The sequence below is a fragment of the Ceratosolen solmsi genome, unplaced genomic scaffold (assembly GCF_000503995.2).
Source record: "Ceratosolen solmsi marchali unplaced genomic scaffold, CerSol_1.0 scaffold10, whole genome shotgun sequence".
Lineage (NCBI taxonomy): Eukaryota > Metazoa > Arthropoda > Insecta > Hymenoptera > Agaonidae > Ceratosolen > Ceratosolen solmsi.
This window is the reverse complement of record NW_011948412.1, coordinates 24875807-24890778: the sequence shown is the minus strand read 5'-3', so window position 1 is coordinate 24890778 and position 14972 is coordinate 24875807. Positions and strand designations below refer to the sequence as shown.

General features: G+C 31.7%; 1 protein-coding gene across 1 annotated transcript in view; it reads left to right on the top strand.

Annotated features, from left to right (window-relative positions):
• The window catches only part of LOC105363132 (uncharacterized), a 74156-nt gene that overhangs the window by 50147 nt on the left and 9037 nt on the right, over positions 1-14972 (top strand). Inside the window, exons 2-10 of the mRNA XM_011500740.1 lie at positions 4390-4675; positions 6387-6495; positions 6566-6590; positions 6882-7047; positions 8375-8721; positions 11077-11131; positions 12187-12534; positions 13745-13979; positions 14367-14713. Coding sequence (XP_011499042.1) covers positions 4390-4675; positions 6387-6495; positions 6566-6590; positions 6882-7047; positions 8375-8721; positions 11077-11131; positions 12187-12534; positions 13745-13979; positions 14367-14713 — 1918 coding nt within the window. The remainder of the gene's footprint in view (positions 1-4389; positions 4676-6386; positions 6496-6565; positions 6591-6881; positions 7048-8374; positions 8722-11076; positions 11132-12186; positions 12535-13744; positions 13980-14366; positions 14714-14972) is intronic.

Genomic DNA, 14972 nt, shown 5'->3' with positions numbered 1-14972 from the left:
GCATGATGATAAAAAAAGTATACCACAAAAACTTCTCATTATGTCAAAGCATTGGAAACTCGATGATAGGATTTTCTACATTTAAATCTTAAAAAATATGAGAATTGAGCTGCTTAATATATTACAGAAGCATGATACACCTTTATCTCCTAATCTATTCAATTTACAATAGAAAAATAAATCTAATGGTTGCATTATATTTACTATATAATACATATATTAATGTATATTATAATACAGATTTGATTCGATCGATTTTAATCTTCATCCTGTACTCCTAAAATCTCGTGTTAATCTTAAAAATGATTCAACTACCACAAGGATAATCTTCATCAAAGATAATCCAAATACGATATTAACAATCGGCGTAGGCGTCAGGCTAACGGTACATACGTACGTGTTTTGATTGCCGGTGATTCGACCTTGCAATGGGAGACAAGCAACGTCGTATCTTGTGGCATTCGACTTTCTCTCTCTCTCTCTCTCTCTCACACACACGCACACACACACACTCTCTGTTTTTTCTCTTGCTCTCTCTTGTTGTCTCTTTTTCACAGGAGCGATTTTACGACCGTAAATAATTTCGTCCGAATGATATATCTGCGTACAAAGTCTGCATTTTGCTCAAAGCCAAGGTTTTCTATTTTTCCTTTTTTTTTTACTGAACGAATTTGTGTACAAATGCCTGCGGTGGCTTTTTAATATATCGCATCGGGATTATATATACTAGCAGATAAAATAGGTATTTTTCCAAGGCGAATATTAATTTGCGAATGTGGCATTGGCCTAATCGTAGCTGCAGTGTGTGAATATCTATGATCTTTTATTTTCTACTTTTTATATACTATACTCATGTATAATGTGCTCGGTTTAAAGATAAAAATTAATATTGTTCCATTAAATATGATGCTACAGGGCTACTACAATTTAAAGACTGTGTAATTTCCAATGAGGATCAAATACTAAATTTTTATTTTAAATTCAGAATTTTATTGTCTCTCGAGACATATAATTTAACTATAAATCATCAGCTATACTGTATCATAAATATGTATAAACTTTTTCTTGTAAATAAGCAATTGCTGTTTTATTTTATGACTTTTACTTAATAAAATATTTGCATTTATAAAATACAATCTACTTATGGTTCAACTTCAATAATTCATACTCATGCTTAGCTTCATACTCTCTAGTTGTGCGATCTTTAGAAATTTTCAGTTTAAATACCAATCTTCTCAAATTTATTCTTCACTCGAACTACATAATGTTATTTTTTATTTGATTAATATTGCACAATTATAGCAGTCAATTACAATGGCATTTTCTGGCATCGGACTCTTGTATTAAAAGCATTCACAAGAGATAGAGACTTAAATAGTGCATAGATCAGATTATGCTTTATTGCTTATTAATTACAGGCATTCAAGGCAGTATATTGAATAATATATATCCATTTTATTCACATACGAAACAAGCTATAAAACACGAGAAATTTTTCAGAAAAATAGCGAGCAAAGTTGTATGCTAACATTTTGAAATTTTTACCTATGTATGAGTACTTTTTTAAAGGGATTATAAAAATCCTTGAGTAGTTTAAAGTTTCAAAGTGTTTCCCTTTTTTTCCTCATAAAGCTGAACGAATGAAATCACCAACAAATTTAGACCCGATAACAATGCATGTGCCTTACTCAAGGGCATTCAAAATAATAGTGGACAAGTCGGATGTATTTTGCTAATTTCTGAATACGATTTCTTCTCTGAGTAAGAAATAAGAGGAGTGCAAAAGAAAGAGCAAAAGAGAATACGATTGCTTTACAACGTCACGATTGCGTGATTTGACAGTGTGTGTATAGTAAACGGAAGGCCGGGGAAGGGGAATCGTGCCCAAACCAAAGAGAGGTCAGAGTAAAGTAAACATTTTTCAGAATATATTAGTCTCATCTCCTGTTCTCCACTTTATTACTCTCGGTAATAGAACAAATACAGCACATCTTTGGCAAAGTAAGACTTCTCGTTCATATTTCCGTGATTTCATAACGCCCCACATGCAGGAAAGGGAAGCGCGGGCGCATGCGCTCTCCAACTCAGGTCGCGAACACGATATCTCGCTCGAATCTTACGCTCCTGCTTCTGGTGCACCGTTAAACACGCCATTTTCTAAGTACGAAGACCAGCAGAGGATTTGCACATACACTTTAGTGACTACGTACGTATCATCAGGTCTCTTTTCTTAATTACTATTTATCCTTACCTTTCGATACTTCAATCTGATCAAAAAAGTATAATGGAAGTGAGCATTTTATGTCCTTCTTTAATCGAATTTTCATTGATTATTTAAAATGCAGTTATTCACAGAGTAATTGGTATGCTGTCGTTGCTTTACCTACCCTCATAAAACCAGCCGTATCCTTAAAGTTTATGCGAACGCCTATCATCATGTGCATGATTGGTATATGCTTTAATAAAGCTGTCCCAAGAATTGATAATTTTTCATGAAAAACAGCAGAATTAAAAAGAAAAGCTACCTTATTTATGACACCAGTACACACGTCGAAGCATTATAATTATGAAAAGGCTGAAAGAATTTTTGGAATTGGTCTAGAAAAACACGACTTTTTTGTTAAGCTCCTTAGATTTCTAAAATAACGCAAATTGCATCTGAAAAATCTTTGCTATCACGTAAATGTAAGAAGATTTTATGTGTTACAAAGATTTATGCTTAACATATTGTCTGATTTGAAAATATGCAGAATTAATGTATTTTCAAAAAAATACTCAAAACAAATATATATGTCTAAATTTTATTAGTTGTTATTAAATTTTATGAGAATATCAATACAAGCCAATTGTATAAAACGAAGTATAGACATAAATAATAATTTACTAGAGTTAATTTTAAGGTAAATGTTCGTGAAATTAAAATAATTAGAATATAAACTATAATATATATATATATAAAATATAAAATATTATTTTAGTTTGTCGATATTATAGATAGTCTACTTTATCATGAACTTTTCTGATAGTCATGAAACGATAAATTCAGAAACACTCACATAAATATCAATGTGTAATAACGCGTTAGAATGAAATTTCTACAAATTATCCAGCGCAAATACTTTTTTTTATCTGGATACTTTAATATCTGTAATTTTCTGAAACAATAACATATTTGTATTGTTTTGAAGAACACGAGTTTATTCACTTGTATTAAATTATAAATAATTCTTATCAACGAACGCCATAGGAACTTACATAAATTTTATTAAACTATAGCAGTCAATTATCTCCGTGCATGATAATTTTAAATGCTATAGAATAATCATAGTTTAGTGCAAATTTTAAGAATCAGTAAATACCGTCGCTACATATATGATTTAAATACGTGAATTATCTCGATTCATTAGCTCGTTTAAGATAATTCAGGTACAAGCAAGTTAGAATTAGGCATTTCAAAGGAGAATGCGTACAAAAATTAAATTCGAACCATATGAAATTATAATGTTTCTAATCGGCAAAATTGTGCAGAATCCATCAAGATCATAAAAAACAACTAAACTCACAACCATATTTTACATTGTTGGAATTGTACTATACTAATGCTTTTCTAGTAATTGCATATCTATGCACGTTAATATTCGGAAATCTAATTGAATATATCCGTTCCTCACACAAAAGTTATCTCACACCTGAGATATTCGACAAGAATAAAGTATTATATAACTCTAATAAGACACCCACTTTTCCTAGAATGCTTTTCCCGTAAGAGGTCTAGATAATTTTACACATTCGCTGGCACGTAATCCCTATATTTCATTCGTACTGCGAACTTTCACCGCCCAGAAAGAAAATTCAAGCTTTAAAATTACAATTTTTAGACCTGCAGAAGTAAAGTACCATTATTCACAGCGTGGACCCTGTCTATTTAGAAAAAATAGTTTCACTTTTAACCGAGAGGAGCATTTTAATCCGAATTATAAGTGAAGGTTTTTCGTCAGATAAAAACAGGCTCGCTGATTTCCCTTTTATTTTCACGGAACGAGCCAGTAAGAGGCGGCGCATTAACCGCATTATTACCTGTTATCCCCTTTAATGCCGCTTGCACATATCTGCTGGTGACTCACTCGAGATTCTAAAAAGAGTAGAAGAAAATGGAGAGGCATGAAAAGAGCAAATCTTTTAAACTTTCATCGAACAATAAGAAAGATGAACCTCCGTACTTCAGTATGTAGCTGCCATTAAGACCTCTTTTTTATTTCCAAGAAAGACGAATCTCTGGACAGGAGCCCTTCCCTCATTTCCCTTCTCCTTCCCTCATCTTCTTTGGGAGCATTGCTAAAAAGCCAGAGAAATAAAACAGCAATTGACCATCTCGATTTTCTGTCGCAGGGCTGGCTCCTCGAGCGCCTCGAGTACGTGCACGTCAAGCTTATCGGGGCCCGGCATGCCATCGAGTGGCAGCGGCGGCGGCGGCGGCGGAGGCGGCGGCGGCGGCGGAGGAAGCGGAGGCAGCGGTGGTCGCATGGCCGTCATCGGTGTCACCAGGAACGTCAAGCTCAGGCGTCGAGGCGCTTCGGGTTTCGGGTTTTCATTGAGAGGAGGACGTGAGTATGCTGCTGGATTCTATGTGAGTGACGTCGTACCCGGAGGTGAGGCGCACAGGAACGGCCTTAGGGTAAGTATCATATTTTACGAACCGATGAGACGGTGCAGCAGCGATTATTAAGTAACGACGAAAAGTCAAGACAGCCTATACTAAAGTATAGGAATATAGTATATTATATAGGAATAGAATACAGAATATAATAATATATAGCCTATACTAAATTAAACCAGAGATGCATGCGTCTTTGTTTTTCTCGATTCTCACATTAATAATTCATGCGAATTTACAAAGATGCTACCCGACCCTGAATAATTAATAATAGTTAATAATATGAAGCGCCGCATAGCGTGTTATTTACTTTTTGGTACAGTTCAAAATTAATTTTAGCCAAAATTCTATTTAATTATGGCAAACGTACGTCAGTCATTGTAAAACATCGAATGAGTATCTCTTTACAAATTTATAATTATATGTTTAATTAAAATTGAAACTGCATGTACTCGGAAATGTTAAAATTCAAAGTTACCAAATTTAAATGAAGATAACACGTTTATTCTGTATGTGTTTTCAGTTGAATTAAACGTATTAGTATAATAACACTATTTGTCTAAAAGTATGCAGGCATTTGTTAATTCCCGATAAACAATTGGTGGAAAGAAATATTCGCTTAAATTTTTTTAAAAAATTTATACTCACTTATGTTGAACATAAACATTGAACGTAAAAATAATTTTACAAAAATAAAAGTTAACTTAAAAATTGAACATATATCTATTAAAAATTCACAATTGCTTTACTATTAGTAATATTCGATTATCTTAAATACTCTACTATTATTATTAATTTAGTAAGAAATTTTATTATCATACATTTGTCATGAAAAATTAAAAAGAAAACTGTTGAAATTGGAAAATTAAAATTTTATAAGAACTTATAATAAAACGCATTCGTAATAAGAAATGTTTTTCATATAATTACTAATCTTCGAAAATAAACGTGAGCAATAAGTAACGGGAAAACAATAAATGAACAAACTTTTAAACCTACCTGTGATTGAAAATACATTGCATTTGAATATGTCTAAAATTGTAAAATACCAATAAAATGAATCTATTTTATTCTCAAAGAAATATAATATATTATATTTATATAGATAATTTTGCGATTGTGAAATATTTCTATTAGTTATTAATATTAACTACTTTATAATATCTGCATTTCAGCGATTTCACTAATTCACCTAAACGTTTTTTTCGATTATTTAACTTTTGTCATTCTTCGTTTAGGGATTAAGTACCATATTTAGTAAATATAATGCTAAGTTTTTTAATATATATACATGCATTCATATAAATTTATTAAATTGTAATTATTTCAATTATTATCATATAAAAGTATTTGTATATAAAATTTGTACGTAGACATTATGCTTCAATTCAATAAAATATAAAATTACATATTATTCACTATTAGGCTAATTTAAATAAGTTGAAAATGAATATATATTTCATGGATAAAAAGTAATCGGATTTATATTTTAAAAAGTACTATAGTCAAAGTATAATAAATATAATAATTTTTTTTTAAATATATGTAACTTAAATATTTAATTTGTCATATAAGTAGCCAATGAAATCTTGCAATTACTATTAACGTTACTAAATTATCTGAGCACGTTACTTGCAATTATGATAATAGTCATATAATAATGCAATTATGATAAGTCATTCAATAATAATGAAAGGAAAACATTATTTCTTATCTATAATATAATAAATAGATCGGAGATCAAATACTTCGCGTGAACGGATATCCAGTTGAAGATGCTGTTCATCAAGAAGTTGCACTTTTAGCGAAAAACCAACAAGTTCTTGTTCTTAAAATAAGAAGTATGTATAATTTGTAAAAACTTCAGTATTTGAATAATGTAAATATAGTAAAAAAATATTTACTTTTTAGGTGTTGGCATGATACCAGTTAAAGAGTGAGTTTCTAGAATTAAGCATTTTTTTAAAAGCATATTCTGGACATTTTTAATTGTTTTATTAATAATAATTTAAAGTAATTCAATGATAACCAAATTTATACTTAAAGATTTATACTTTTTTTATTCCCAGAGCATTGTTTGTTTCTCTTAAATTTCTCCAAGTATTCTAATATCAAGCAAGCCGAGGATTGTCCTGTTGTTTTCCAAACAGATTACATTTTTACCGCTAAACTATAAGAAACAACGTAGCAATCAGACTCTCCTTAAGCTGTATGTAAATTTCTTTAGTAACCCAAATGATCCAGTCACGTGGCACATGGTGCAGCAGCAACAGCAGCAACTGCAATACGGTGATGCTGTCAGCAATGAAATCCGAATCCGAATACTTGTGGGAGAAAAAGGCAGACTTGGCTGTGGCGTCTGCAGGGGAATAGTACCCGGTCTCACTGTTCAAGTAATTAGTTATATTTATTTTAAATTTAAGGATCTTTTAACGCGAATAGAATGTTATAACGGAAGGATCGTTATTAAGAATGTAATTGTAATACAAAAGTCAAACAATGATTTCACATGATCTATTTAAAGATGAATAATTAAACTATTAACATATTGAATAATTTATTCATAATCCATATAAATTATAGTTGTGGAGGATCTGAATAGATATTCTAGTTGCCTGTTTATAACTTATGATATTTTCATAAATAATTATAAAATATTACTAAAAAATAAATGATCTTATTAACAGTATTATAATGTCGAAGTAAGAAATCCAATATATTTCTAGCCACTATTAAATACTTTTGTCATTCAACTACTTAGCAGAGAATTAAATTTGATTTAATCATTTTAATTGAATATTCAATGTATGTTGGTTACAAGATTTTGTGTGTATAAGGACTTATTAAAAAATAGATCAATAATACATTGTTCTATCATTTTTTACCATTACAATGATAATTTTATAAATACAATATGTAGTAAAACATTTACTTTATTGGACTTATTCAACACTTATTTTATACTTGCAAATAATATATACAGTGTACAATTTAAATTATATCCAACATTAACGTTCGTTTCTTGCGATAACTTGCGTAGCGCATGATAGCAATACATATTCATAGAACTTGTTTTAAAATTTAAATTTATTATGTGATCTGTAAAATCAGAAATTAGAGCTTTAGCTTCCTAAGACACGATCTAAATTTCGCCTATTATAGTAACAAAAAATAGCCATAATTCTTTACATTACGATTTTAGAATATTGCAAATAGAAGGTATATGCCAGTGTGGTAAGAATTGGTATGCACATGCTCAAGATTTCCCTAACTTACATTTCTTTACGGTCTACATAATATATCCATTAAAGAAAATTTATGTTAAGCTTCGTTTTCATAAAAACATAATCTTCGACTATTACATGTTTATACATCTTGTAATAACGCTTCTGAAATAATGAACTCATGGAATCTAATATCTCATTGCGGATGTGGCACACGTTATATTTATCCCGTAAGAAAACCTCTTTTAGTTCCCTCACTGCGAATATTTTTAACTAGACAAGTCCCGTTAAGGGCGTATACAAGTCCTGTTATTATAACAACGCCGCCTTATCGATATAATTGTCTTTGCCCACAAAAAAATCGTCAAGCTACGAAGCATAACCAAGCTCTCGATCGGCGCTTACTCGGAGTATCCAGCGAAACGTTCGTTATTCGAAAATCTTGCGTTAAAACATTCGCTCGTTTTTAAAACTTTGAATGCTTATGTGAATGCAGGGAACGAGGGAAGGGGGTCCAGCGCGAGCGGCGGGTCTCAAGGCCGGCGACATAATCCTGTGGTGCAATGGTCAAAGCCTGACGGACCTGCCTTTCGAGAGAGCAATCGAGGTGATGCGAAACGCAGCGGTCCTCGACCTCGTGGTGAACCGGCCGATCGTCAACCACGTGTATGACTGCCCGGAGGCTCTCTGGATGCGCGGCTCCAGCGGCTACGACTCCGAGAATTCGAGCATCGCTGCTCCAAGTCCGCCGCCCATGCACCTACCGAACCCCGTCTCATCGCCTCAGCATCGAGGAGTTGCCGACCCAAGGCTTTTCCAACAATCTTGCAATCGTAATGGACGGTGAGTAGAGTGGTAGCGAGCATGCGGTAGATATGATTAGGGGGACTGGGACCGGAAGTCAAGTCGCTCGACAACTAAATCTATGTACCGAAGACTGCGGATTTCCTTAGTGATCTTCGAGAAATAGAGAACTAGATACGTTTTATTGACTTCTTTAGAGACTTACTTTAAATAATACAGTTTTGAAAGTTCTATGGATTTTTATGTATTTGGCAAAGTAAGATTTTATTATTTGCCAAAGTAAAAATCCGAAACAGGATTGCTGGCATTGCGTATGGCATTGAAGTCATTGGCCGCAATTAATTTTAAATGACATTTTAAAAATACCATTAGTTTTCACGAAATGGAGCATTTTTTTCCTAAGAAATTATGTTCAACTTCTTCTATCACAATTGCCAAATTTTATAATTTGAATTAAAACTAACTTTTATAGAACCTTTTTAATATACAAGATAATAATCATTATAGATAAAAATCTTCATGCTTTTTCATACCTAATATTGCGAATATAGAATGGTCGTTTAACAGTTTTTTTTTTAATAACTTTGTACAAACCATATTTTCATAATTGCAATAAAAATTTGTAATTCGCATTTAATTAAAAAATATGTATAATCATGATATTTATTAGGAGACTAATTTATCCTATAGAAGTTATATTAAATTTATTTACAATGAAATTGCATTAGCATACAATATAATAACTTATTATTATTTTAAATTATTCCTAATTATATTTAATATATTTATTAAAGCTCTATGTTTCAGTCTTAATGTTTTAAGATGATTATTCAAATATTAATAACACCAATTTTCTTTAAATATAAATATTTTATTGCTAGTATGGATATTTTTTCATAATATTCCAAAATTCATCTCATAAAATCAAATCAAACATATATTAGATATTCATGCACAAAATATTTAAATGCTAAAAAATTGTACATACCATGTTCAAAAGAATGTTAGAGATTTAAACACATTTAATTATCGATTGTGAAGTTGTGATATTTAGAGTAAATTAGTTCTTGTGTGAATATCAATTGTCATTATTATTCAATAATAATGAAATAAAAAAATAAAAAACTTCGATTTCAAAAAATGTACAAGGTACTACATGCTTAAACCTTTTGAATTTTGTATGTTGCTAGTTGAGGTAATGTTGAATACCTAAAATAACAGTCTGTACTAGTTTGTTATATGATTTTTTAATAATTAAAATTCAGTGAAGTGTAAATAGAAATGGTAGTCGACTACAATTATCTCAATATCGTCTAATTTCAGACATTATCAAAACTTATCATAATATATTAAATATCAAAAGTGAAAGCGAATGCAACATTCACTTGCAATAAATGTCCTACGCCGAATCACGCATATAAAAATAAGTTAGTTCCGCGTTCACAAGTAATTATCTTGATTGACACTTAATTTGTCTTACCAATCATAATTTGATGAAAATTAACTTTCCAAATCCACCGCCTCTGCTCAATATTCTCTTTCAATATATCAATTCAATGTGAGTTAATTTAATGCTGCCAAATAACTTTTTCCACTATTATATCTAAGACTAACTTATAAATAAAAACAAATGGAAGAAAAAAATAAGACCAGACGTCTATATTCTGGAGCACGATTAAAACATGCCCAATGATGTAATTCTGCGAGGACTTACATAAAACTTTAATAAAGTCATCTGCATTCCGTGTTCTCGCGAACGAAGTGCCGGCAATGATCTCGATATCCCACGAAAGCTAGACAGCAAAAGTATTCCAGCTAATGGTAACTACAGAGAAGGATTCATAACGACTACGAGGCACTCTGCTTCTTTTCCCTTTTTATTTTGTTTAAGAGAAATTGTAAATTCTCGTTTCCAGTATATTTGCAATTGGGAGAGGAAAATATACGCGCAACGTCTATTGATACCAACCTCGTTGTTACGAAGCGTCGAGAGCCTTAGAGGCGTCGTTCGTCCCTTATCCTTTTCCAGTAGAATTAATTATGTAATATTTTCCAAAAAGAAAAAGGTCCTACTTTCTCAATGGGATAATGTTTTTTTGAAATTAATAGAAAGGAACAATTTGGTCGCTCGAGGATACGTAGATTAACTCATGAGTCTATATATTTTATTTTAGAATTGTTCAATTTACAACCTTTGTCACGGCTATGTATTTATATCTTGATTAAAGCGAAACTAAAACATATATCTGTTCTATTCGGCAACGAAAAATTGCTTCATTATCAAAACTCATTAAAATACGTGCAACGTAATTTAAATATTTAACATACGATAATTTTATATTGTTATAACAAATGTTTTTCAAAAATTGTTAATAATAAATAAATTTTTTACAGTAACTTCTATCCGCCAAATGGTTCAGGTCCACCAGATTGGGGCCATGTGGAACAGGTCCGTTCAGTTTATTATCTAATTAATAGTATCATTTTATGCCTTATATTATAATCAATATAATGGATAAACATTTTTGTTCTGTTTAGGTAAAAAAAAAGTTACCTTAACATTTTTAATATCTACATACTTATGAGTAATTGTAGTCTTTTACAAGCATCGGTCAATTTATAAAAGTCAGAAAATTATGAAAAATTTACATTTAAAACTATATTTGATTATTTGTTTAATTACTGAATATACATAATATATAAGGGCATAGCAAAAACTATATATAAATAGATATAATTTTAATGATATAATAATTAATTTTGTTATTAAGAAATTTTTGTATCAGTTCAATCGCGTGTAAAAATGCATTTGATATACGAGTTATTTGTCATCATTGGCAACATTTTTTATATATTTTAAAATAAGATTTAATGGTCACGAGATAGACTTATGTATAATGTAATTTTGTAAGCTGATTTGGAATATATCTTTCATCAAATAAAATTTTTATCCATTTTATCAATGATTATTCATCGCTCATTTTAAAAATAGCTGCTATCTACGCTAGCTCGAGTCGATCAAATTTATATATTAAATCAATTAAATTTATATTAAAGATTTCAAAAACTTATAATGTTCTCGATTATATTATTCCATTAAATAAATGATTTTAAAAAATTTTTCAATTTTATGTTATTATTTATAAATTTATTAATTACCAATACTTATTCTAATATCTAATGTAGTAAATTTAAATTGATATCATATAGCCAGCGATCCACGTAAAATTTGTGTGCATATATAACCAATATATTTCGATGTTTCCATGTACCAAGCCATGCTTACATTATAATTTACGAAGTACCTATACTTAGTAAGAACTTCACCAATATTTAAAAATCTATCGGTCATGAGAATGTACACATTAATAGCTCAATTGCATACGCATTTCACTCACCTCTACAACTGCATTTCTATATTCAACAATGCAACATTGCACAACCGACAATAATTGAAATTACGTTTCGATAACCTTCTTTCCTATAACCGACGCTCATCGACAGTCGCAAGAATGGACGCGTAAACCGAACAATACGACGGTTATACGAATAAGCCAGAGCCAACCCCAACAACAGCAACATCAGCAGCAACAACAGCAGCAACAGCAACACCATCAGCAGTTTCGGCGTGGACCACGCCAGCAAATCCGATCCAGTTCCGTGCTCTACGACGATGGCCATGAACTCGACGAAGAGCCACTCTACGATCCAGTGGCACCTAAAGACTTTGAATGCCATGACTTCGATGCTAATCCCCGAGAAGAGATAGATCGCAGAGCCGAGTATAGACGCGAGCACGGCATACGCGAGATCCAATACAACGAATCCACCACCGACGGCGTATTCGTGAAGGTGAGCCAATACTTCCAATTCTTTCTTGCAAACGATTTCTAAATATGCGCTATCCTCATCTCTAACCTCACTTACTTCAGTAGCTTAATTGTGTTTCTTAACAGTTGAGGTAATTGTACTTTTTCATTTTTATTAGACATGCAAGATTATAAACCGATGATGATATAAAATTTCGTTTAACTACTAATATAATAATTCGTAAATGTAATTATGAGAATTTTTAAACTCAAATAATGAATCCAAAACACCAAAATAAATGATGGAAAGTACCTATTTATTATCAATTACTTATACTACACAGTCTGATACTCTACGTTTCAGGCATTTTATTTTGTATTTATTGTTCACTACGAATGCACGCTGCGCGTTCTATCTAATTATAAAAATAAGTTTCAACCAAAGTAATAATCAAATGAATATTTTTTAAGTTATTATATAAATAATAAAAGTGTTATAAGTATAATATTTCGCCTACATTAAAAGATGCAAATAAAAAACAAAATTTAGATCTATGTGTATATATATATAAACGGTGAAATTAAAGATCTAACTAACATTGATAAAATATATACTTATATATTAGCAGTGCATAATTTGCATAAAAAAAATTAATTGTTAATGTCTCAATTTTCTTTCTTTTATTACATATTAAATAATCTTTTTACATATAATGTTCATATATAGCTTTGATGTTACTAAAGTAATTTTGTAAATTATTTAGTGTAAGATTGTTTCAATTATAAATTCAAAATTTATTGCTGTTCATATTTAGCTCACCATCGAATCTTTTCATTCTGTGAAATCGAAGGAAAAATAATTTTCTTTCATGAGACCACTGTACTAAAATCTGATATAAACATAAAATACTTTCATAGAGCATTAAAAAATATTTAAAAAATTCTGGTCCACATAAAAATTTTTATTCAAAATATTATTTCAAAAATAAAACTTCAACGGGCTGATTTACATATGAGATAAATTTTCTCTATAAATTATGCCTATAAAAAGCCTATGCATATCTATATTATAGCCTGATATATATATATATATATATACACAAATGCGTATACATCTGTGTAGAGATAAAACACTGAAAATGGTTCTCTAATCAATGCTTCAATTAAAACTTTTCTAAAGAAGAAAAGTCACTTTCACTTTCATCTCGCGATTTTAAGTATAACTAACGAGGTTACGTACGCTTTTCTTTTAGGTACAAGAGAGCGGACATGTCGACAACGGCATCAACAGCAACATCAACGACGGCATCAACGGCAGCATCAATGGTAGTATCAATCCCGGTAACGGCGGCACTGGTAACGTTATCCTGACCGCCCAAAGACAAGGTGAAAAGGAGAGGAAAACAGTGACGACCGTCGAAGTTCATCAGCCGTGTCCGCCGACACCCCCATCCATGCCCCCGCCTCTACACTATAAGTGGTCAACAGGTAATTTAAACGCTAGTTAGAAAGAATTTTACGGAAGATTTTCACGATTTAGTCCGTAATCGAATGTTTAATTATTCAGATTTTCGTTTATCAAAGGCTGTTCATTAGTCAATTTTTCTCCCTTATCATATCATTGCTTTATCAAGTACTGAGCACATTTAAAGTAGAGTAATTATTGAGTAAACCTCATAAATTAAAAAAATATATAAATATCATAAGTTTTTAATGAAAACGAATGAATTGGAATGAAATATATTGTAGCAATTAAAATATCGTTAATTACAATGACTTTACGAGCCTAAAACAATTGCTGTGAATACTGTACTTACTCTTAAGCAAGATTGAAAATATGAGCCACAAACCAATTAAAATTTTCTTGAACATCAGAAACGAAGCCAATGAACGCAATGGGAATGCAAATGGGCAGCACGATGTCAATGGGCAGCACTGGCTCAACGGAGACAGAGTCAAGCTTAGAGTCATCGTGCGGCGGCAAGGATACCGCCTCCACCTCCTCCTCGCTCTCAACCTCCTCGTGCGAGCCCGCAACTAGCGTTTCCTTCGCTGCGTCGATTGCTGCAGCGGCGGCCTGTGGAGGCGGCCCTAAGGAGAGGCAACAAAACCGCCCCAACAATACGGTACCGCCGCCACCACTCTCAAAGATACCGACTCCACCGCCCCCCATCGATCTCAGTACTGCCATTACTCAGGAACTACAAAGGCGAGCAAAGCAGGTAAATGACACTCTCGAATACGAAGTTTTTAGTATTAAACAACTATTGTTTGCTAAACGAGGTTTGCATACGCTAGGTTAAACTTCACGCGATTCATGTACTATCTTAAACTACTACTGTTTGAGTAATGATTCTGCACTTACCTCGAGGTAACTCCTATATTCACAACAAGTACTATCAGAAGAGGGACCCTTGGGTTTTAAATGGAATTAGCGTGATAATAGAGTTACGAAATGAATGAGAAATACAGTTACTTTTT